The sequence below is a fragment of the Galeopterus variegatus genome, unplaced genomic scaffold (assembly GCF_000696425.1).
Source record: "Galeopterus variegatus unplaced genomic scaffold, G_variegatus-3.0.2 Scaffold3651, whole genome shotgun sequence".
Taxonomy (NCBI): Eukaryota; Metazoa; Chordata; class Mammalia; order Dermoptera; family Cynocephalidae; genus Galeopterus; species Galeopterus variegatus.
Window position 1 is genome coordinate 136320 of NW_007729762.1, and position 26126 is coordinate 162445.

Here is a 26126-nt window from a genome sequence, read left to right on the forward strand (position 1 = left end):
AGATCAATTGATCTCTTTAACTCTTGTTCTATCATTGTAAATGAGCATTTTACTCTTTTAAATGTCTGGAATCCTGAAATGTTTGAGAAAAAAATTGCTTAAATGTATGTACATTTCATGAGGTTTTAGAATTTGACTTAGCTTGTAAATATAGAAAATGGTTCTGACCTCAGTGTCTTTAACTCTGGCTACATGAGAATTACCTGGGCAACGTTTACAAGCTGTGTTTGTGGTGGTACAGGGCATTCCAGGCAAATTGGAGCAGAACCTCAGGAACTTTTTAAAAAGTCCAGTGAGGTGATTCTGATGTCCAGCCAGGGTTAAGAACCACAGCTATGGATGCTTAGAGTTGATGCCTTTATCTTACCTAGCCATCCTGGGAGCCTCTATGAATGGCTGGGTTTATGGGGTTGAGCCATTGTACCAGGTGCACATTGGTATCATGACAGGAGGTTGCTTCCCCTGAAATCATTCCCTGAAAACACCTTGTTTGTTTGGGACCAAGCCTTTTTCTTTGCTCAGCAGCCATTATTAGCAAGCCACTGCCGCTGTAATGACAGGAGTCAGGTGTTAGCATGGACAATAGAGTCATTATTATCCCCTAACAAGTAGTACTGAGAAAGGAAAATCAATGTCTAATCCAAAAGGTTCCTAGCTTTCATTTTCATTTCAGTGTTCTGCCTTACAAGCCTTTAGAAGATTTGTTGACTCAATCGAGCAGGCTCATTCTCCCTCCCTCTTCTTTGCCTTGCGTATGCTTGGGTTTGACATGCATAAATCACAGTTAGGATGAAAAGATTCTAAAGATGGTCCTTCGCTCCCTGTTTGTTGGTGGGGGGCAGGGGGAAGGATACCTAAGGGCCCGGGTAACCCACGCTGATAGTCTATCTTCAGATAGAGCTGGAGAAGCCTTTCTTTTCTTTTTGTTTGTTTTGTCTCTTCCCTCTTCTTCCTATTATTCACTCTCCCCACCCTCCTCTTCCTTTTGTGACAGGAGTGTAGGTCTTGCTGTGAAGGCATGATCTGCAATGTAGAACTGCCCACCAACCACACGAACGCAGTCTTCGCTGTGATGCACGCTCAGAGAACATCTGGCACCAGTGCCCCCACGCCCTACCTACCAGTACTTGCTGGTGTCTTTGTGCTTCCATTGCTATGAGCCACCGTTCCTGGGAGTGGCAGAGACCAGTCTTCTAAAGCACAAGCCAATAACGGTGTATATGGAGTGAAGACCAGTCTTGCACTTGGAAAAGTAGGCACACTGGACCCGAAGGCACAGCCAGTGGTTTTCTTCTCAAAACTACTCCCACATGAGGCCACAGGACTGAGGATGGGGTTTCACAGGGACCGAGAGGACTGTCTAGCTTCCACGCTTCCTGTCAAAGGGAGCTGCATTTTGTCAGTTCTGCAGGGAGGATCCTGCCAACATTGATGACGGGTTATAGTAGCCTGACTAGTCCTACCCTGACCAGACCTTTGTCTGAAAGGAATCTTTGACCTCATTGGCTCCCTCGGAGGCTGCTGGGTCAGACACGCCGGTGTCTGTGATTAGTTCAGAGTGTCACTATGAAATTAACCCTTTTGCCAATGAGAAAACAGTTTTCTCTCCAACAGCGTAGTCAGTGAGAAAGGCATCAATAGGAAGAAGACGTCCGGTTGAACTAATGTGAAATCATTTGCTAATTTGGGGGGGGGGAGAAATAAAGCTTTTAAATTATGCATGTAAATGCATGCATGTGTGTTTCTTGACTGAGATGGCCTTTGACATTTACAGGGTCATAATGGAAGTCACTGAAGTTTTGTTTCCACACACCATTGGTGATATATGCTGGCTTAAAGTGTAAAATTCTATGCCAAAGTGACTTAGTTTTTTTCTTTTTTGGGAAGGACATGTTTTGGGATGCTAAATGCAAACTTACTGAATTGAGAAGGTCAGAAAGCCTCCCTGATCAATAAAGATGAGATGTTTCATATGCTGCACCTTCAGCAGTGGCAACTTAAAAAGAACTACTTAGAGAAACTGGCAAGAGGGTCCTCCACCATGGCCACCTCCTTCTCTCACAATGTCAGGTCCACCAAAAGGACCTTTCTAAACACATGCTAAAATGTTTGGTCCCAATGTCTCCTTCTCTTTCCCTTTTATAACACAATCTCAGAAATTCAAATGAGCATCTTCTCCCTATTTCTGGAATCCTTATTTCTTGCCTTCACACTTTAGGGTGCCCTTTAAACACTCTGCCCTTGTGCGTATAGTGATCATACAATGGAATGGTTTTCTAATTAAACATGCACCATTAGAGCGCTGGGTGCTCTGTAGAATCCACTAATGATGCTATCCTTGCCACGTGGGTTCACCTATGACATGAATTGGCAAACTATAGCCCACAGGCCATATTTGTCTCACCTGTTTTTGTGAGTGAAGTTTTATTAGCGTACAGGCATGTCCATTTGCTTATGTATTGCCCATGTCTACTTACGTGCTACCGTGACAGGGTTGCATAGATGCAGCAGAGACTATATAGTCTGCAAAGTCCAAAAGCTTTGCTATCTTACTCTTCATAGGAAAACTTTGCTGATCCCTAACCTATGAGATATTAAGACTCCTTAAAAAGAAAGCTTTCTTTGCAGGGACCATGGTGCTAATGGTGTTTACTCAGCCTGGGCAGTGGTTTGCCAGATCACCTCCCTTGTTTTCTCTGTCTTCTAAATCAGTGATCTTTTCTTCTCTGCTTTGATTGTCTGTTCACTTACTCAATTTCATCTCTTAGTAGTTACATGCTGATGTCAGGAGCTGGGCTGTATTTATTTTTCTTCTCATCCTTGACACACTAAGAGTGTCTCATCTTGAGGCTCTTTAGCTTCCCATAAAACAGGCAGGGGACAGACATCGTTATCTCCCTGTCTCTGGCCCAAATTTAGACTTACCTGGAAGCATCAGTTTTGAAGCCTGATGTAGATTTATCCCATCTTTCACTTAGCACCTTGAAGTATTTGTGTTTTCATAGATTATACATATTTGGAATTATATATGGTTACACTTGAAACATTTTAATAGCATATTTGGTGTCTTTTGATTCCCCAGGGTTTCTTTTGACTGTATAATTGACGATTTGTCTGGTAAAAAACCATTAGCAGACAGTAAATTTTTCTTCTGATTTTGTTTCTGCTGCCTAAATTAATGAATTTCCCTTTGTGTGTGTGTCTTTTTTTCTTTCTTGAGGAAACGTCTTAATTCTCTTCTTCACCTCACACATCATCATGTTTGTATGGGTTTAACTCTTCACGTCTGCTCCCTTAAGCATTTAAAATAGGGGTACATTGAGCAAAGAAGGGAACGCACAGAGGAAACAAATTCCTGGCAAGGACAGCTGAGTGAATACGGGGTTACAAATAAAAGGGTTACAAATAAAAACATGGGATGCTCCATTAAATTTTAATTTCAGATAAACAAATAATTTTTCGTATAAGTTATTCATAAGCTCACAAGTCTGGTCTAAGGAAATGGTTTCAAATCCTTATAATAAGTCATAATCTTCTGGGTAACTTCCAAAACAAGTTCTCAACATACTGAGATGTTGAGTCAGTAGATCTGAGATGAAGCCCAAGCTTACCCCTAACCATAATTGGATGTTAAATTAAAAAACAACAACAAAAAACCTCCCAGGTGGTTATGATGCTCAGCCAGGTATGTTACTTCTGACCTGGGAGGATTATTCCTTCCAAAGTCCAGTTCTTGGCCACATAATAGAAATACTAATGAAATAATGCATGCACAAGCCACCTGGGTTAGAGGCATGGTTCTCAAAGTGTGGTCTCCAGACCAGTAGCATTAGCATCACCTGGAAACTTGTTAGAAATGCACATTCTCAGACTCCAACTATGGAATCAGACACCCTGAAGGTTTAATCTGTGTTTTAATGTTTCGGTGGCTGGCTGGTACGGGGATCCAAATCCTTGACCTTGGAGTTATCAGCACCACGCTCTCCCAAGTGAGCCACCAATGGGAGTTTTAATAGGGCCTCCAGGTGCTTCAGATGTACACACAACTTCAAAAACCACTGGACCAGATGAGTGTTTCCCAAAAGTCTTAGATAAATGAGTCATTGGTGGCAGCATGAGAATCACATGGGAGCTTGTAAAAATAAGGAAAGAAAAGAAAATCAGAGTCCTGGGCCCAATTTCCAGAATGTCAGATTCCTTATGTCTGGGTTGAGTCAGAAAATCTGTATTTTTAAAAAACTCCAAGTGATTCTGATGTATAGCCACTTTGGGAACCACCAAATGAAAGAATAAAAGGTGGGGGTGATGTTGGTGACCAGAAGGCCCAAATTCCAAGAGATGACCTTTAAGTTCTAACCTGAAAGCCCCATGCATACATATTAAGTAACTGTGGTATCGCTAATGTAATTTAAAAATGAAAATCCATAAAGTAAATTCAGTGACTAGAATCTATTGCATAGATTTTTTTAGTCCATTGTATAGGGACCTGGAATGGCCAAGTATCCCAGACCTCAGACTTATTTAATTTGCCTTAGTGAGCAAGAAAAAGAACCACTTCAGTGTCAGAATGTCCAATCAGAACTGGAGTAGGGGCACAAAAGAAGGAATATATAGATTTGTTGTTATAAGAGAGACAAGGAGATTAGCTGTGAATATGAGGAGGGTCTGAGGAAATGGCCTGTCAAGAGTCCATTTTGAGTAGATCTATATTCTAGAATAAATTTTGAATTCCCATCCATCAATCATTTTTTGAAAAAGAAAAAAATGGTGCCTACTACTTTTTTCCCCAGCTATGTCTAAACTATTCCTAAATTCAACTCTGAAATTCACAGTCAAAAATTACAATCATTATTTTCCATATAATCTGCATTTTGTCATGTGAGTCACTGGATAAAATATGTTTCATAAGAAAAGGGAAGGTGGGTCGGTTTCTCTTTCTCACTGAGAAAGAACTTATAAAGCCACCCAAGTGTGAAATAAGCAATATGGACAGGCGTGGACTTGGGGGGTGAGGTGTGGAGTGGAATCAGGAAAATATATTTCACATTTGGGAAATGAGAACTCTTGGGCAAAATTGCTGTGACATGTAGATTGCCAGCTAACAAAAGACTGCTCTGACCTTTGGATCTTGGACATTTTATTCTTCATTGTTTGTTATTCTTTGCCATCAACTGAGTGATTTGTAGAGGGTTACATCGTGATGCTGGATGTGTCTGGGTGCAAATCATACCAGAAGACAAAAGCTAGTGGATGCCCAAAGGTGAGCGTCGAAGAAACTGGAAAACAAATGGCTGTTGTAATTCGAGTCTGCCTTTAGGCACAGTCCGTGCATCTGCAACAGTCCGGCATCTTTTTATCACACTTCCCATTCTCTATCTTCATAATACTGTCTCCTTCCCAGCCCCCCTCCCGCATTGTCTTGGTCTCTGTTTCATCAGATGCTGAGGCCGGAAGCTGAGCTGTCTTTGGGCTAATCCAGAGTGTGAGATAACCATGGTTGGGGTTGTGAAAAGTAGGGCTTTCGTAGTTTAATGCCAGCAATACTATTTGGCAGGTCTGGGAATCTGCATTTTTAACAAGTGACTGATTGTGATATTGGTGATTCTGACACTGGTAGTCTTAGGGCATCATTTTTAGAAACAATAACCCAGGGCTTCAGCACAAGGCTGTAGAGTTCTGTGCTAAGAGCCTCACACATCTCCTAAACCTCCATACAAAGGCATTTTTAGTTCATGAAAATCGGTGCCAGCTAAAGGGCCGGGAACATCTGGAGGACACTGGCTTGGCAGGGCTGCCATGTTGGGGATGGTCCTGGGAGGCCTGTAACAAGTGGGAGCTCCAGGAGGAGAGTCTGGGGCCCTGGGACTGGAGTCCCTGGGCATCACAGGCTGAGTGAGGCAGTAAGCAGCAGTGCAAAGCAAAGGGCGGGGTGAGCCCATCCACGGGGGCTATGATTCAAAATCAGATCCAACGCAAGTATCTTTCAAACAAGAATAGGCAACACGGCGCAAGCAGGTCCCGGAGACAGATTCTGATGAGGTTTTTGAGAGTCCCCAGCCAGAGAGGGCATCTTTTATAGAGTGCTATATCTATCAGATAACTTTGATGACAAATGACAGAAAATTTCAATCAAATATGCATAAATGAATTTCTTGGCTCACAACTGGAAATCCAGAGGGAGAGTGGGTTTCAAGGTGGACTTAATCCAGTAGTTGTAGCTCCATTCTCTGCTTTTCTTTTGGCTCTCACCTCCCTCATGTCCTTTGGTAACCAGATGGCCACAGCTATGCTATACTGTCTACCCAGTGTCCAGGGGAAGAGACTGAGGGACAATGCTGGAAGTTCTCCAAGAGAAGGACTTCATCCAGGCTCCCAGCAAATCACAAGCAAGGAAGATGTAGTTGTCCCTGGCTTAGTACAGCTAAAGGCAGTTCAATGTTCCCTGAGGCATGTGCAGTGCATGGCGGAGGATAGATACCTGACCAAGATAGGAATTAGAAAGGAGGCAGGAAGAAATGGATCTGGGTGGGCAGCCAGAAAGGTCTGCTGCAGACTCCTACATTGCGAGGCTGTGTGGGGAGGCAGTGCTATCACGTCAGACATAAGAGAGTCGAGGCTTTGAGAGCTGTATGGGCTTGCCTTAAGCACCCAACTAGCTAGAAGCAGACCCAGACAGAGAAGTTCCCCTACCTACTGCAATTTCCACCACGCCCTCTTTAGATTAATGTATATTGTAAATCTGCAAGGTGTGGAGAGTATGCAGCACTTCCCAGGCTATTGCATGAGAGAACCTTTTCTTCAAGCATCTGGGTTCCATAGAACACACTTTGTGTAGCCAATACCACCTTACAAATGTAGAGAGAGACAGGAGGGGGAAACTCACAAAAACACAGTGGGTGGGTAAGACACTGACTCCTAAAATACATGGTATATACTAGGTACTTAGATAATGCATGCTAAATATATGAACCTTAAACCTTTGGAAACACTCATTTCACCAAGATTACAGGCTCTGTCTTGTACAGACCTGTTGCCATCATCTCTACATGAGCAGAGGCAGAAAATGTAGAAACTGCCTTAAAAAGGGAAAGCTTCGGATACTTTTTCTTTGGTTTTGTTCCCATGTTTTTTTAACTATTCAATCTCCCAACCCAATTTTAATCCAATTCATGCCCACCACTCCTTGGGGCTCAACTGTAAACCGATCAAGAAGGCAGTGTTTTCTGAGGATTACGATTTCTTGTTTCCTCTCTTTCCAAATGTCCTCTGAAGAATTCTCTGGAGTAGTCTGTCATTTGTTATTTCTAAATATTTCTACTAATCCAATATTGAGCCTAAATAAATAAATAAATAAATATTTCTAGACTTAACTATGAAATCAATCAAGAGATGGGTCTCGAATAATAAGTATTTAATCCTCATTTTAGCTAATTAATTTAGACCAGAATTCATTAATGGACTGAGAATGCCTTTTTGTCAGAGATCTGGACAGATCCTTAGGAAGTCCTTTTATATCTTATGAAACAAAGGAAAATGAAGATACAGGTATAACTAATTTAAAAAGTAAACTAAAGGAATAATGTGGTATTTTGCCTAACTTAGGAAAACCCACATTGCTTTTGGTGGATCTATTCTTGTAATTAATCATAATCTGAATGTCTAACAGTGATTTTGGAAGACATTTTCTTAGCAGTATTCAGGATCTGGCACTTTAATACTTACCTGGCTTTAAAAATTCAGGAATTTGAAGAAAGACAAGAGAAAGATTTTGAACATAGTTGCAACAAAGTCTCATCTTTAACTGCCTGGGGGCAGGGAACAATTATTTGACTGATATAATAGATTAGTGGAATAATTCTACATGACACCTGTATTTTTCTTTTTAATGCAAAGTTTCAAAGTGAAAAGTGAGTTTAATTAAGTGAAAAGATAATCTGTGATTAAATAAGATAATGGAGCACATACTGCAAACAAAGGAACATAATAAAAACTTACAGGTCATGGATAGGGAGAAAACAGTCAAATAATTTGAGGCAAAACTTTCTTGACTGATTGTTGAAGGAAAAAAAAAGTGAAAATGCTAGATCTTGTCTACTTTTTGAGCAAGGCAAGGGGCAAGGCCAACTCTTCCCATTTCATTATCAACCACTCTGGAAATGCAATTACCTGAAGTGGTTTGATGTTGCTTGTCAGATGTGGATAAGTGTTTGTGCTAACGACACAAGGACAGCATGTGGTATGTGAGATGCAGTTCCTAGGGTGCACGTGCAGAATCCTAATAAGCATTTAATTCTTTTGCTCAGAGAAGCCTGCAGTGCCTTGAGGGGATGTGTAATCTGAGATTTGCACAGCCAAATAGGAAAACCACATGTGGAGGATCTTGGAATCTCTGCTGGGGTTCAGCAGTACCTTAAATCTCGGGGTCAAGGCTAGACTAAGGGGTCATTCTTGGGCAGCTTCTGCTGTTGCAGATCTGTTCTGGGAGTTCATAAGCAGCCAGAGTTTGAACGACTTACACCCTCACATACTGGACACTCGTCCCAGAGTAGGCACTTGGGACCAGGTTGCTGAATGAGGATGGTTTTACTACTTGTGGTTCCATTGCATGGAGGATGGGTGGATAATGTTGTGTAGGTCAATTGGTGTGAAGGTGAGTTATTCATAAGATGGGACTAGGAAATGGCTTTGCAGTCTCATATATTATCCCGTTTGAGGATGGGTTTCTCCTTATTCCCTGTTTTGCCCCCATGTAACTACAGTCCTGCCTTTTTGATACATTTCTAAGACTGTCGTTGTATCCAACTTTTGGTGCGTTCATCCTTTGTAAGGAGCAGTTAGAATCCAATCTCTAGTAGAATCCTGAGTAAAAATGAACAGGCACAAGGGAGGAAGAATAGAGAAAGAAGCCTACAGTCTAACAGTCCTCAAAGCTTATAACTTACTACTTGAGGAACTAAACGTGCCCTGGGCATGCAACAAGAGATATGATGGAAAACAAAAATCTGGTCACAGCGGGTCTTCAAGGTCCCTGCCCTACCACCTCTCACCATGCCCAACACTGATTCCTGTGATGGGGTCAACGGCCGGCAAACCATGGTTTTGTCCCACAATAAATACCTGTTGAATTGAATCCATGAAATATTTTTCACAAAGTCTTTACCTCACCAGCATTTGATTTCCCACTTGTGCTTATTATTTATTCCCCATCTACCTCCTAGGCATTGCAGGAGGATCACATATGACTCTTTTAAGTATTTGGTAGTCAGCAAATGCTGCAAACAGATATGAACTTTTATTATCTCCATTTTATTGTAAGTCAATCAATTTTATTTTGTGCACTACCCTTCATATTTTCTGTGGTTTTGAAGTCGTTAGGATGCCCCTTCTGCATCCTATTAAATTGGCTTCATTTTCTTGACAAGGAGATTTTTATTTAGGTTTTATTAATTGGTTAGACTTTCTTAACTTCGAATGCCTCATTTTTGAAAACAATAGAAAGTATATGCTTTATATTATCTAATGTGCAAGGCTTCCATTTAATGAATTGCTTGGCTAATTTTCTTTTAGGCAAATAAGCAAATTAATTTATACAAGCTATTAATACCAATTATTAATGCTTTTCATTTTGTTGGTTTCAGCAATCTCTGCATGACACATACTGCAACACAATGGAAATTGATTTCTGCAAGTTTGGCAATACTGCAGTGTTTTGTAACCTTTGCAACAATGCTTATTTAAAAGGCTGGGTTTAATTATCCTTCTTTTGCCTGCGTCTCAAGATGCTGATGGTAACAGTTCTATTGCTCTTGACAGTTAAAAGTAAATTCATCTGGAGTGTTCCTACACTGTCCTTGATACTTGTCACATAAAGAGACTTTAATATGTCCACTAGAAAAGCATTAGCCCAGCTTATCTGAGTCTTCGTTTTTATATGTGGAGAAAAAGAGAAAGTGAGTCTCTCAGCTACCAGGCGGTGCAGGAACCAGGCCTCCTGGGTGGAGCAGAACCTGGTTTAGCCAGTTCTCTCTGAGACTGGAACTAAGAGGCCTCTGGGATTCAAGACCCTTGTAAAGCAGAAGACTTTGGACCTTCTCTCTACTGCAATATCTTTAACATGACTTTATACCTCTTTTTGATTCTTCTCATTTTATCCCTCTTCTAAGGAACCGGCTCCCTGACCCTCTCTCTGTGGTGTAGCTTCTGCTTACTCTCTGGGCCTTTGTCACCTCTTTATCTCATGACCTTTCTGAATTTGCTCCTACTGCACAATTTGATTTACTCAGTGCTTTCTTGTTTTGGAAGTCATTTCCACTCTAGGCTCCCACACAAGCCTCTGTGGCTATGACTGCTCCAGGGGACTGTGGTCCAATGGTGGGGATGGCAGCGTGGCCCACAGGTGAGGGAGCGTGGTCCTTGGGACTCCCCTGCATGGCAGCTAGACAGGCCAGTTTCTCTTAGAAGTGGCCATGGATGGGCTAAGTACTGTACTGTGACTTTTTTTTTAAAGAGAAAGATGCTTTTATTGCAGCTATCACTTTTTCATCATCAACCATTAAAGATAAAAGTATCGTTTCACAGTTTACTGCATTAATAATTTGGAAGAGGGAGTAACATCATGTGAGGTAAATTCACAGATGATGATAAAATGAGAATGAGGAAAATACCAGTAAGCAAGCAGATAATTATGGAAGAGGAATCTAGAAAACTGAGGAATAGGTGCAAAATTGTACCCTGGTTTGAATAGAAATACAGATGCTACTCAGAAAATTAAGAAAAATAACCAATACACCCAAAATGAGGAAGACAATGCCTCTAAATGAGAAAGAGATTCCTAAATATGGATTATAAAGTGATCTCGTGGCATTTATTAGTATGTGACAGATAAACTAGTATTGTAACCCAAGGGCAGAGAGGGGACTGGTTAACACCCTTCTATGAAAACATGAATTCATAGAAAAGAGAGGAATCTCTTTAATTAGCAAAACTACTGTGCTCTATGAAAGTCTTCAACACAAATTTGCAAAAAATAATAAAAATAAGTCAGGAATTAGGGCTCAACAAAAGAAGCAAAAACGAGAGCTCCTCTTACAGCTCCTCCTCCAAACAATATGTGGGATATACCTTTGAGGGTCTTTTTAAAGCTAAATGTGGCAATATGGGGACACCTTTCTCTCCTGGTCTCTCTTTTCATTTCCATACCCCAACCTTCCCCAACATCAAATTAAATTTTAATTAACAAGACCATGACTTGCCAGCTATCACATTTTCAAAGCTTGAAGCTTTGAAGATAAGAGCTGGTGGGAAACAGTCTTTGTTACAATGTTCTGGACAGTGGGGACTATGTTTATACAAGGATAAAATCCACAGAAACACAAAGAAGAAGGTTGCAGAGGTGACAGCCCAGAATGCTTGCTTTTCCTTTCGGGCTGACCCTTTTATTAGTTTCTCTGAGTTTTCAAAGCAACACCTCGTAATGCAGGAGAACAAGAGGCTGCAAGTCCAGGGTTACCCTGACCCGGATGGGGAATTAGAATGCATGAGGTTATTTATATGTTTGGCATGTAATTAGCTGTTAAGGAAGTGAAGTGCATCTTGAAAGCATTTGAGCTTTCCCTCACTGTACGTTTGCTGGTGTTACTATTCTGATAATTGGTACAACATCCATTGGTCTCTCCAAGTATCCATATTGAATGAACCAGGAGACAGATGTGGTTCCAGTTTTGGCGACTTATGATCTAAATATCCTAATGCAGCATTTCCAATTTCCTGCTGGTCTTGCTAAAAGATCTAACAGAACAGAGGCTAGACTGCTTAAATTTCCTTTGAGAAAGAATATTAAAGTAAGGAATAAACAAGACAGCTTTTATTTGGTCAGTATTCAACTAGGTCTTTTTGTCTTTATTCTGAGATTTTAGATGGCAGGTTTGCATTTCTGTAATATGTTTAGGTAGGATTTATTTTTCCTGGGGGCAAATTTCTGAGAAATGTTTGAGACTACAGATTTTTGAAAAACAAGCCACAGAGGGAAAGGTGTTTAGTAAAATGATAGAAATAATAAAAACCGAAACCTGATTAAAAATGCAGGTATACTTCAGTACAGCTTCAGGGCAAGGTCCTGAGGAACAGCCTGGATTTTAAAAGACAAGTTTGTGCCAGAAACTATCTAAGCAGCATTTCTCATTTCGGAGGGGCATGGTCTCTTTCTGCCCCCTACCACGATGTTCCAAGGTCTCTATATCACTAAACACTGGGCATGCCTGGCTGGCCTCCCTACCTCTCCCTGGCCCTGCTCCACCTTGTAATGTCTGAGGGTCCTCCCTGCCCTTTGGATTTGCCAGTGGAAGTGAGAGAGGTGGCAGTTCAAATGGAGGTCTCACATAATACCAGTTTTCTGGATCATTTGATTTATTTAAGTACCTACAATGCCAAGGCCCCTGGGCATTCTTCCAACCAACTGCTTATGTTTCCATAAATAATGTCAGCTCTGGGACTCAACTGAATTAGGCCAAGGGCTGCCTACAAGGGTTGTCTCTCATGTTCCCTGAAGGTCAAGAGATTTGGACTATCAAAGTATAAGAACTTTTTCAGAAAAATACCCCAAGATCAAAATTTCAGAAGCATAGTATCAGTATTACATTTTCATTGCATTTTATTAATAATCTATGTGTAGGCTTTGTTTGGATTGGTGTAGAGGAAGGGGCTTTAGCAATTGATGTGGAAGAGAATTGGAATTTAACATCCGTTGATTAACAGATTTACATTAAAAGGCAAAGTGCAACAAACTGATGTCTAAATGCAGAAAAGAATTCACAGATTGATAAATTGCATTTTCAAATGCCAAGGTCAAGGAGAAATTCAAGTAGGTGTTTGAAAATCTAAATTCTTTAAAATTTGCCCCTGGTCCCTAACGATGAATGTAGACACATCATGCTAGTAAGAATGAACAAATCGTTAACTTTGGTCATTGCAATAAACCAGCACCACAATCAATAAATGGTATTTGCTCTTTCCTGCCAAATAGTTGGGAGATGAGAAATGTCTAGATAATATTTGCAATGAACACTTGAGAGGGAGAGGTCATTTCTGGATAGCCTCTACAGAGGGATGCTCTCGGGGAATGCTCAATGTTGTCAGAAAGAACAAATAGATTCCCACTGCATGTAACTGAGGACTTCCATGAAATGTCCAGCCACACCTACTGTGAGGTGACCAATAATCAAAGAGGGATTCTAGTTATTTCTAAAACCTCCCCTGAAATGCTGTATTCTGTAGGAGCTGGTTCCCTATGTCTTTCTGCTCTGTTTCCCCCCTGTTAAGACAAACTCTCTACTGTTCTCCTACTGCTTACTCCTCTTAATACCACTGAGGATTTAGAGAGCAGGGCATGGCCTCCCTGCATTAATCCTCTCTCTTATTTCGCCTGCTAAATCCATGCTGTGAAGTGTGAACAAACTTCACTGAAGGTTGCTGATCTTGGAGAGTAAGCAGCGCACAGATTAACTGACCACTGATACCTGAAGTGGCTGCACAGGGTCACTCCACAGGGCCGTGACACTCCTGGGTCTGCCTCCCTGTGCCAACAACCAGCCCTATCTATTCCTACCTATTTTCCACCACCCATTTCCTTCCTCACTCACAACACCCCCAACCACCAGGAATCCGGTGAGCATCTTAATGCTTTAATTGCTTGAGGATCCATCTGTGCCTGGCACAGAAAAAGGAAGCAGTTTCTTCCCCCTTTTGGCCTACAGCATGTTTCCCAGGCCTCTGTTCCTGCCCCAGAAGCTGCTTCATCTCAGGATGACTGCCCAGGAAAATCTTCAATCAAGAGTCCCACCACCCCCACCATGGTACGTTATTACCCTTTTACCTCAAAAGTGATATAAAAATAGTACAGTCATCCCTCAGTTTCTGCAGGGGATTGATTCCAGAACCCCTATGGATAGCAAAATCTGTGGATGCCAAGTCCCTTATATAGAATGGCGTGATAGTTGCATATAACCTACACACATCCTCCCAGATACTTTAAATCATCTCTAGATTACTTATACCAAATACAATGTCAATGCTATATAAATAGTTGTTATCCTGTATTTTCAAAATTTGTATTGTTTTTTATTGTTTTGTTACTTTTAATTTTTATTTTTTCCAAATATTTTCCATCTCTGGTTGTTTGAATCTGTGGATGCAGAATCCATGGATACAGAGGGCCAACTGTGTTAGTTAAGACTGGAAAACCAAGAGTATACTGATGTTGGGCCATTCTTTAGCATATTAGAGATGTAGTTAATTTGCAGGAGTGGTGGAAAGAGGAAGATACAAAAATTAGGTGGAGAAGTAAGGGATAGAAATTACGTTTGGCGCTATTGTCTTTCAATGTTGGGTCTCAGATATTTCTCTGCTCTGACAGCAGCTGGTCAGTTCTCTCCCTGAGTATGTTTCATCAGTCTGGATGGGCTTTCCTGAATGTTTTCATGTGAAATAAAAAAGCACCTGGCCTTTGATTTGTTGTGTCCTTTCACAGTATGCAGTGTTGGTGTTACTTTGTATAACATTGGGAGAAGTCATGTGCATGTGTGTGTGCGTGCTTGTACGTGTAGAGGGTAATCCCTCAGTCAGCTCTTGGTTGGCCTGGGCTATGAGGTCATCTTTGCTTCTCCTTATACTGAAAGCTAAATGGCCATCTTTTGTAGAAGTAGGTACCACTTTTCACTGGCTGCAATAGTTCTCACCAGTTTGCTTTTACCCAATAAACTGAGCATGTTGCTGAAAAGATGGAAAATATGGTAGCTTAAGTTCATTTATTCAGCAAATATTTAAAGACCTGATGAGTATCCAGATACGATAGGTGCAAAGAATACAGAATTCCTTTCCCTAAAGAGTTGAGTCTAGTGGGAGGCCAGATGTGAAGAGATTAGACAGATAGTTCCCTCTTCATAGTGTAGGCTTGTTACAGTTTTGTTTCCACCAAGGCAGACCCTGAAACAAGGAGTTAGGTACAAATCAGTTTGTTTTTCTTTTCTCTCTCTTTTCTGGGGGAAGAAAACTAGTCCCAGGAAGCACAGTGAAGGAGGGAGGAAGCAAGACAGGAAGCGAGGAAAGGCACTGAGGAGATGGTGAACAAGCTGGGCACCGCTATGGGTCCCAGGGCTTGATGCCCCTGGACCTTCTGAGAGACTGTGCATTACATCTTACAATCGTCTCCTTGAGTAGCAGGGAAGTTGAGGCATTTCTCCACCAATTCCCAGCCCTCGTTGGCTGAGGGTCACTCCTGAGGTGTTCACTCCCTGTCCTTCTGGGCTGCCCTGCACACTGGCTGAACATGCTCCTCTGGCTCCCTCCAGAGACAGCTGCCAGAAGCTTTGGTGGGTGCAGCAATTGTCTGCGTGTGGCCTCTGGGTTGGCCAGGGGCTATGGGCTGGGCAGGGCATAGAGCAGCTGCTCATGACTTTTAATATTCACATTAAATGTCATAGAATCCCATTCTGTTACAAATAATATCATTCTTCCCTCCCCGATGTTCTCTTTCCTGGGATTTCTCCAAGAACTCTAGTAGTGTTCACTCCATCCTGGGATCTAGGCCTAATTCGATCATCTTGTATTGACAGAAATACTGGAGATTTGCTCAGTCTGCCAATAGTCCTCTTGTTTTTGGTACTAGCTGCCTTTCTGCTATCAAAACACTGATATCAGACCACCAGGGGCCGTGCCAGCCTGCAGCTGGAAGTTCTGCAGGGACGTTGTGAAGTGTGTGGTGCTAAAGCCAAGTAACTTAGCAGCTTGGGGTGATAAATGCCCATGAAATAAGAGTTTTGGTGATCTAGGGCCACTGACAGTATCAGTGGTCCTGGGTTAGAGGTGAAAGTCTTTCTCATTGATAGTTTTGGTCATTTAAAGCCATTCCAAGCCTTCCCAGAACTGGGCTCTCCCTATAGTTTCCAGCTATTTTAGGTCTGTAGTACAGCCATAAAGACATTTTGGATAATGATGGACCACTTAGAAAATGGTGGTTGGGTCAATAGACTATACCATGTGGCCTAGTTTTGTAGTAGGCTATACCATTTAGGTTTGTGAAAGTACAAACTATGATGTTCACACGATGACAAAATTGCCTAACAACGCATTTCTCAGAACGTAGCCCTGTTGTGAAGAGACACATAACTGTACACACATTTCCCCAGGCATTCCTATGGTTTCACAGCAGAAGGGTCTGAGAAGTTTCTAGTCTTGGCTACATACTCTGTCTAGAATGAGCTCTTTTCCTCCTATCTCCACGTCCCAGCCCTTGAGATCGGGTCCCCTGCTCTCCATTTCCAAGACCTGACATTTTTTTCCTGCCCTGGGTAAATGACATCACTTTCAAGGTAAATCACCACCTCCTCATAGGGTTCTGTATCTCACAGAGATACACTGAAAAAGTCACACTGAAATCAACGCTTCCCCACCCTCCAAGACCAATTCTTTCTGTTTCTTCTACATGGAATGTTTTCCCTTTATCAAGTAAAGTTCCAAGTCTATGAGAGAGCCCAGGAGTTAAGGGTGAGATTGGGGTTGTGGTAGTAAATAAGGATAGAGACATATAAATGGAGACAACCCCCCCCGGGGGGGGGGGGGGAAAAAAAAAAAAAAAAAGAAAAAAACGGGGACCCCCCCGCGGGGGGGGGGGGGGGGGAAAAAAAAAAAAAAAAAGAAAAAAACGGGGACCCCCCCGCGGGGGGGGGGGGGGGGGAAAAAAAAAAAAAAAAAGAAAAAAACGGGGACCCCCCCGCGGGGGGGGGGGGGGGGGAAAAAAAAAAAAAAAAAGAAAAAAACGGGGACCCCCCCGCGGGGGGGGGGGGGGGGGAAAAAAAAAAAAGAAAAAAAAAAAAGGGAAACACCCCCCCCGGGGGGGGGGGGGGGCTAAATAAAAAGAAAATTGGAAAGAAATCTGGAGAGACAGTCAAAAGGAAAGGTAGAGACCCAGAAGAAAGAGAAAGAGGGAAAGGAGAAAGCACATCCTTTTGTAAATTTTTACTGTGATGAGAAAAAGAGGACTCATACGTGAAAAGATCTTAATGTCCACAAAGGAAATATAGAAGCCAGTGTAAAGTGCTGCGACTGCAGAGGACCATGCAGGGAAGAGCTCTGTGATCACAGGTTTGGGGTAGGGCACAGGAAGTGTACATTGCTACTGTCTGGGCAGACTAGTGGTATCATTTTTGGAGACAAAAGCTGGATATTTTTTTTAAGATTTCTGCTACAGTGATTTCTACGTATTGAATATATTGCCAATTCACAACACTTTTTAAAGTGTATATTACTGTACTAACTTTTCCCTTCTCCTTGGACTGAGATACAATTTGTCTTTTGTTTTGTTTTCTTTTGGAGTGACTGGAAAAGCTGTCAGTACATGCAGCCATACGAAACAACAGCCATGAGGAGAGGACCGAACCAGAAGCTCCCAGTGATGCAGAGGCACCCACTGCAACATCTCTGTTCTATTTGTTGCCCTAGAATCGATCTCTACAATATGTCAAGACATAACTGTGATCAGCTTAGTGTCCATAAAGGCAAACTATCAAATACCTCCATATTTCTAGCAATGCTGCAAGAATTTTCACAATCTTTTGATCTAGTCTACTCCTTGGCATATTTTGGTGAGTCAGTGAATTCTCTTCATTTGCTCTGTCCTGAAAGCATTAAGACTCTCTTTTTCAGGGCCGTACTATTTAAAACTCAATTTAAAGAGTGGTGCTGGCCATTTTATTACCCATGGAATTATATTAACTCTTCTGTTTAATGAGAAGCAGAATGGAGATGAACTATTATTCTGTCATAGATCCTGGATTTGAGGGGTGACAGCTTCAGTTTCCTTGCCAGACTACACTGGTTATCTTGTTTCGCCTGCCTACACCAATTCGCTCAACAAATGCTTCTGGAGCACCTGTTATATGTCAGACGCTGAGGGCATAAAGAAGGGTTTTTTAGTCTTTGTGTCCACAGATCCTACCCTAACAGCAGCAGGGAAGATGAAGAAAAACAATATAGACATCAAAATGCATATTTATTAAAAAATCAGAGTACATGGAAGGGATAACTATGATATTAACAAATGTGATTGGCTTCATCTTTGGAGGGTCCTTTGTGACAAATGTGCATGAGATGATCATTTTATTGCATTAGTTTTTACACAAAAGAAGGGATTTTTCTTTAAAAACCATGTTACAGTTTTCTCACTTAGCTTATAAACATGTAGGAGGCTGGACTGCTTTCTTGAGGAAGTGTGATGGACATGTTAAGTTCATGTTCTTACATACATTCCTCTTCAGCATTACTTCATTTGGCCCAAAATCTGAAGAGCTCAATGAAATTTCTCCAGGCTACGTTTGTAAACCACATTTGAGTGTCATAATCTCATTGCGAAAGGGCCCTGGGTTCATGCTTCTGCTTTGTTCATGAACAAACTCAGATGCATGCTGACTGATAAAAATAGTTCTAATTTACCCCTTAAATTGAAAAAAAAATTCTCCATCTATACATTTATGAAAGTTATTATGTTGACCTGGTTTGGGATAGTTGGAGAACCTCAGAGCTAGATAGATATATGATAAGAGTTTTACAAAAGGTCTTGCGGCCGATTAGATAGTGCTGTTGAGGCGGAGTTTATCATCAGCCCACCCAAGCCTGTGTCAGAGACCTTCAGAAGAATTGCAGGTAGTTTGCACAAATCATTTTGCTGCCAGAATGCTTAGAGCTGGAAGGAGGTAAATATTCAGGTCCATAACTGTAGAACAGAATTCTTATCCTCCAAAGGACCTTCAAAACTTGTTCTGTCATGTTTCATCTCTGTTTATTTCAGGTCTTTCCAAAAAGTCCCACTCTCTTTTTCAGGTATCCATCATCACCTGGACTCTTTTCTACATTCTGGTTGGTCCATCTTCCACTTTCCCTCCTCCCTCCAGAGTTCTTTCTCGGTGTCCAGTTTACCATTTGGCTCACAGACTTTCTCACCGAGCCAAGCCCTATTATTCATTTGACCCCTAATGTCTCAGTTCTTTGACCATGTCAACCACAAACTACTCCCATATTTATAGCTGAAAGGTTTTTTAACTAGAAAATTTGCCAAAGTAAAATTCTTGGTTTTAAATATCACACCTTTTGATCACTCCCATCTTTACACAAGGCTCACTGGTGCATCTACCTTCACTGACACAAGTCTTCAAACTCATCATGACCTTCAATTCAGTGACCCCAACACTTTTGCACAAGTGCCCAGTTCCTTAGTGTCTTCACTTTCCTCTGTCTTTTAGTTCATCATTTACTGGGTATCAAGTTCACTCAAGGGCTTTGCCACTCTCTCCCTTCATCATACCTGTCTGGCAAAATTTCTAGTTATCTCCATTTATGTATTTATCTCGTTTAGTGAGAAAATCATGAAAACAGTCTTTATATAAGCACATCAAGCAATCCCTGCTCATTTCCCTAATAAAGAAACATTCTACTTTTGAAGATAAAAATTAATTACCTTCTTCTGTCTCGTTAAGCCTCCCCCTTACTTTCCATACCCAGTCTCAGTGGACAAGAAGCTTCCTATTTCATTGAGAAATCAGACACTATTCAACAGAGTTCTGAAATCTCCCCACGACAGAATCTAAAAATGGGTCTTCACCTGCACCTGTTTCTCTTCCTCATCCTTTACATTCTAGATTCACTAAAGGTAAATCTCTCCTCTTTTTCATTAGATCTCATTTCCCCACTCCTCTACATCTTCCTCCTCTCCTATACTATATAATTTTTGAAACTCTTCTAGAAACTACAATAACTGAAATGAAAAATTTACTGGGTGGACTTAATAGTAGATTGGAGATGATGGTGGGCTAGAGAGTCAGTAAAATTGAAGACAGATCAATAAAAAGTATTCAGTCTGGAGAACACCGAGGGAAAAGAATGAAGAAAAACAAGCCTTGGGGACCTTTAGAAAATAGTAAATGGTCTAATATATGTGTAATTGGAGTCCAAGGAGAAGAGAGTATGTGGCAGAAAAAAATTTGAAGTAATGGTCCAAATTTCCCATATTTGGATGAAAACATCAACTTTGCATTCGAGAAATTCAACTATCCCCGAGCAGATAAAACAAAAGAAAACCACACGCAGACACATTGTGGTCAGACTGCGGAAACCTAAAGATAAAGGGATAATCCTGAAAGCAGCTAGAGAGAAATGTCACAATGTATAAGGGATCATGATATGCATAGTGGCGAGACACTCCATGAAAAACAATAAAGACCAAAAGACAATGAAATGACATCTTGAAAGTGACAGAGAAAGAGAAACCAAGCTGCTCCACCCAGTATTCTATATGTAGTGAATATATTATTAAAAAATAAGGGTGAATAAAGACATTTTCAGATGAATTAAAGATGAGAGAATTTGTAGCCAGCAGAACTGTACTATAAGAAAAGCTAAAATCTTCGCTCTGAGAGAAATGAAACTGTATGGAGACTTTATACAAAGAAACGAGGAGCACAAGAAATGGCAATATATTATCTAAACATAATACATATTAAATAACACATAGTAAATATAGAATATACTTCCCTACCCCCAATTTTCTTAGAAGACATCTGACTATTCAAAAGTAAAAACAATTGCATTTGAAGGTGCAGTTTATAACGAATGTGGAAGTAAAAGATGTGACCACAATGGCGCACGGGATGAGAGGGAAGGTTGATAGAATTACCCCATTGTCAAGTTTTACGTCTGCGAGTGGGAGCTAGGAAGTGGGAAGTGGGAAGTGGGAAATAGAGACAAGAAGTATGCAGTGTTGGGATGAAGTGTGAAGCGATAGAACATAAACTCTAATGAGGAGCCGAGTTTGGAAAGCACTGTTTGAAACTCTCTTAGGTGGTTTGATCTATTTCCAAAGCTTTAAAAGTCATCCCTTTGATGCTATAATTTTAAATACATACTTTAAAAGTGAATTCACACTTTAAGGGTGAATGAATGAATAGGCTGGGCTCATGGATGATAATGTCATCCCCTTCTCTGCCTGACCATTGCATTTTCCCTCTATTGTGATCTCCCTCTTTAGTCTATGAGAAAAATGCGACCCTTCTGCATCAAATTCTCTAAAAACAAAACAAAACCAGGTTACATGGAAACCAAACCAAAATACAGTAGTGGGGAAAGGTAGATGATGATCCTCTCAGGTCTGCCTCAGGTTTCTATTTGTTCAGGATTTATGAATTAGTAATTATTTCCATGATTGCACAAAGGCTTATAGTCATAATTGTTGAATCTAAATAACTGCTGAGACTATTCGGTACATCCAATAATTTTTTTTTTTAAAGTTTAACTAAAAGAAACTCTTATTATTAAAATTTCATTGTATAAAACCTGGCTTCTAACTTTTCTCTTTGTATTTCCAAGATAATAAATCTAGGAATGGTTTATTCATTCAATAAATATTTATTGAATGCCTATTGTATTCCAGGCAGTGCTCTTAGGTGCTGGGCATGTGGCAATGAACCAGTCAAAGCTCTTGCTTTATTGAAATTATCTCTGGTTCAGGGAGACAGTAAGCACGTGGACAGTCCAGGAAGAGATACTGCTAGGAAAAAAGTTAAAGAAACATAAGGGGAATGAAGAGGAGTGGAGTGGGCGTGAGTGATCGGGGAGACCTATTTGAGAGAGAACGGTCAGCAAAGACCCCACTGAGGATGTGACTTTTGACCAGAGGCCACTAAGGCATTTTGCCTTGAAGTCTGCTTTGTCTCATATTTCATGAAGTCATGGCTTGGATGCTCTACAAGCAGATGCTGAAACAGACTTTGAGGTGCACTGTGTTAATTGGGGATCACTACCTGTGAAAGGAAGGAAAGGGGAAGCAGGACTGGGCAGAGGAAGATGTGGAAGTGTCATGCCTTGGCTAATCAGTGTCTATCACACAGGGCTTTTACAAAAAAGCATTTCCCTGGTAAAAGCTTTGTTCATCCAAAAGTTCTAGTAATCAATGCACTGTTAAGCGAGTCATTGAATAAACAGAAAATAAATGTTAACTGTGCATCAGCCCTCTGATAAGGACTAGGCGGGAAGGAGAAGCAAGCGCTGTACTTTCATGGACCCCTGTGTCCAGAGTAAAAGGGGTGTATGTGAATAATTTCAGTTCAATATGGAAATTGCATTAAAATGTGGCTTGGAGTGCATTGGAGATCATGATTAAATGATTTACCCGGAAGTACATTTCGTAGCTAACTGACCTGTCAGGCTCATTGGAATGCAGTCTTCCTCAAAAATCAGGGATTCTACTGGAACAATATTAAAGTTATATTTTGGAAGAGGCAGAAAGTTGGTAAACTGTGCCCTTGGAATCTCCCAGATCGAGGATGTCTCTTTCATACTTTATCATTCAGGACGCTGGGCTTCAGCTGATTGGTTTTTGGAACATTTGAACAGATAATGAATAAATAAAACTTTCTTTCAGGTAAAAGAATAGGCTCTGTGTTATTTTTTCCACTTAAGCCCTCCTAGTTCCAGCTGCACACAATGGAGAGATAAATAATTTCCCTGCCCTCAAGACATTTCTCTGTAAAGGAATAATACATAGATACTTGGAGGATATTTACATGTTACAACACAGTGTATATGATGTATTTGTATTCAACTAATGTCTAAAAGTTCTGTTAAAGAGGACCAAGGAGAGAGTCCTTTCTGGCCTAAAAGAAATCTGGAAATTCCAAAGAAATAAAAAAGTGAAGAAAGAAGTTGAATAGGAAATAAACCTACTGAAGAGAACTGCATAAAATTTGTATTTAGAAAAATCTAGATGCTTTATTTCAGAAAGAGAAAATATCAACAATATGATTATGGTGACTTTTAGCTTTTTATGCATTTATTTTTCTTTATACAAATAGCATGTACATATTGAAGAACTCCAGAAATACTTGAAAAGTAGGGAGAAATATTAGTACTGCCCACAGTTTCACAACTCAAGAATAACTACTACTGTCTTACAGTCTCATTTCTATGTATCATATTTTTTCATTTGATTTTTTAAAATTAACATCGTTTCATGTCACTCTGTAATGCTGTAGTGAAAGGGGAACTCAAGTTCTAGAACAGAGGAGATACATAGAAGCAAAGAAACTATTTCAATAGCGTGAGTTTGAAGGGTGACTTGACTATGAAGCTTTTAAATTAAATGTTAGCGTCGCGAGCTCAGGACACCCCAATCTGTGTTTAGTCTTCAATCCTGTTGGAGAGACTTGGTTTATATCCAGAAGAAGATAAAGTGAATTTATGGAGAACAGTTTTGGCTATTTAAGGACTTTTTAAATTTTATTTTAATATGAGAGTGCAGAACCAGTTTGGGAACAAAAACCTTGTTTTGGAATTGTTTTACCTCCTAATCTCTACCTCCTTGGGTGCCTTCCTGACTTCGGTGGCCTATACTGAGAACCACCACTGAGCTAACTACTGCCTGAGATGCTTGAGGCAAATTGCCCGTTGTCTGATGAAATTTGTCCTCAGACAGAAATTATCTGCCCATTTGCCAAGCAATGTACAATTTCAGGCGAGATAAATGAGGCATGTTAAAAGCAAACAAGCAAAACATGTTCCTGTGGCTTCTTTAAGGCTATTATTGGAGAAGAAGGATTTACCTGTGTCTGTTTGGCTGTTTGTCAACCCTCTAATACACTTGGACGGGATCCTGACTGCATTTTACTTCAGTGCTGTTTCTGGGATGTCATGTTTAATATGCAATCTCTGCATGAGGAACTGCAAAGCAAAGAAATAAATTAACAAGGTCTTCCAAAGTGGAAGATGAGCTTTATGTGGTGATATTAGTGTTCAATCCAAGACCTTAGCAGGATACTGTAAAAAATTCACTTTGCAAAGTGCAGAATGAAAATCCTTTTGTCTGACAGATACAAAACTGTGTGTGTGTGTTTTTCGTCGACAATAATTTACATCCAGAAAATTGCTTTTCTTAGAAAGCACTTTCTTAATTACTATCTTCCCCATGACATCATTTCTTTGATGCTGCATGAAAAAAAATGAGCCACGAAGGAAATCACTATAGAGGTAGCACTGCCCTTTTGGTCATTTAATGAGAAATAGAAAGTTTTTTAATGTTTGAGATGATTTTTGCTGTTTTTGACTAATACAGTGTGGCTGAAGATAGTGTGATACTAATGCTTTAGTAAAAAAAAATGGAGTAGATTGATTAGGAGACAATATAAACTATCATTTGGGAAGCTATTTATGAGAGTACAAATTCTCCTTGGTAAATGGTCACAGAAGCCAAAGTATGAGATATAGTTCGGTCTCTCTCTCTTCTTGGACACATTATACATTCATGGAAAGAAAGGTGGTTCTCTAACTCACACTAAAATTGGGTACAAGCCATCACTTTACAATAATGGGATTATAATTATAACTGAGAATCTTGTCTGATTCCCATTGCCTTCTACTTAATTAGGGGTTTTCAATATTTCACAAGGATTAGTAGTTGCCTTATAGGTTAATTTCCTGTCCTTGGGGATCTTGGAAACGATGCTCCTAGAGGTGTGGCACTAGAATCTGAGTTCTCCCTGAGTGGCCAGCTCATCCCCAACACATGCACGTGCAGGCACACACATCCTGTAGCATTCTCCGTGTGGCCACGTGCTCAGCGATCGGTCTTTGGAGCCTCACTTTCCCTACTTAAGTCAGACATTAAACCTAAGCAAATGTAAAAAAGTTCTTCATTCTTCTTCATTGACAATTATTCCAGATAGAAATAAAGATTTAATAATAGAAATATAATAAGTGTTTAAAAGTATTTTTTTAATGCTGAATGTCAGAGCCTTTGTTTTTGGACCTTCGCCAGCCTGCTGTATGAATGTGAAGGAAAGTCGACATCTGATGGGGAGTATTTCCCCTCTGGCAGTGAACATATTGAACTTGAACTGGTTCAGTGCCTCAAGCATTTAGTTTTTAAGGCATGTTACGTATGTGTTCCCGCCACAAGAAACAGTGTCTTGGAATAGAACGTTTATTTTATGTTTTAAGATGGTTCAGATTTCATCAAATAAGGATAACAAAGATTTTAAGTGCACATCAGTTTGACTGCTTGCCAACTTTCCGAATAACGTTTGAGGACTTTGAGAATTTTTGGTCTACAGGTGCATCAAATGATTTTTTAAAATGGGATGTTTAGAGGTTATGTAAGAGGCAATACCTTGTTGTTATGACTTGCAGAATGAACCTAAAGTCTCAAGGTATTTATTCTGGAATTCTCAACTTTGAGAATGTAAATGCCATTCAACCTGACACCTGCACTGACATGTGTCTCCCCCTGTGAGCATCTTCCCCTGCATGTGTGTGCATACGCTCTGGGCTTAAGAATGCCCACTCACTGAAACACCCATTGCAGGCTCTGGCCAAGTATAGAGCACTGCTCTATGCATTTTGAGAATACTAACTCAAATGGGACGGTAGAGAGTTTTGTGTCTCATGATGGGTATGTGAGGATTTAAGCCAGGAGAAAGGACAGTCATCATGGCCCACCTCCTCCTGCTGCAGCTTTGTTCTCAGAAAAGCAGGCATCCTTCTCCATTTCTAAGACCTGCAGAGCAAATTCAGTTTTATTATCCTAGACCAGAATTGGGGGCTGGGATTATGGCAGATACAGTTTATTATAATTATTCTATTTTATTATTACTGTCATTAATTTCTTATGTGCCTAATTTATAAATTAAACTTTGTCATAGGCATGCATGCATAGGAAAAAACACAGTATTTATGAGATTCAGTACTATCTGCAGTTTCGGGCATCCACCAGGGGTCTTGGAACGCATCCCCCGCGGATAAGGAGGGACTACTATACTGCCTTTTGGACAAGAAAGGAAGATTTGTCCTTTTGCAGCTCATCCTTCCCTCCGCTTTCCCCTCTCTTCCTTCTATCCATCCCTTCCTTCCTTCTTTCTCCTGTTGCAATTGAAGTTAGGACAGATAAGGCAGACTCAGTGAGAAGATCTAGGGCTATTTTTTCCTTTTTCTTCATGGTAAAACCTATTTCTGGTGAATATTTTCTTATCAGTTCCAAAGAAATAGTTCAACCTTGGTGAAGTCGGTTCATACTTGAAATGAATACTTATCGTTCA

The 26126-nt window shown here is 40.6% G+C and overlaps 1 protein-coding gene across 1 annotated transcript in view; it reads left to right on the forward strand.

Moving 5' to 3' along the window:
- The window catches only part of LYPD6B (LY6/PLAUR domain containing 6B), a 12874-nt gene extending 9719 nt beyond the window's left edge, over window positions 1–3155 (forward strand). Inside the window, exon 4 of the mRNA XM_008585630.1 lies at window positions 995–3155. Coding sequence (XP_008583852.1) covers window positions 995–1159 — 165 coding nt within the window. The 3' untranslated portion in view covers window positions 1160–3155. The remainder of the gene's footprint in view (window positions 1–994) is intronic.
- Window positions 3156–26126: the final 22971 nt, after the last annotated feature.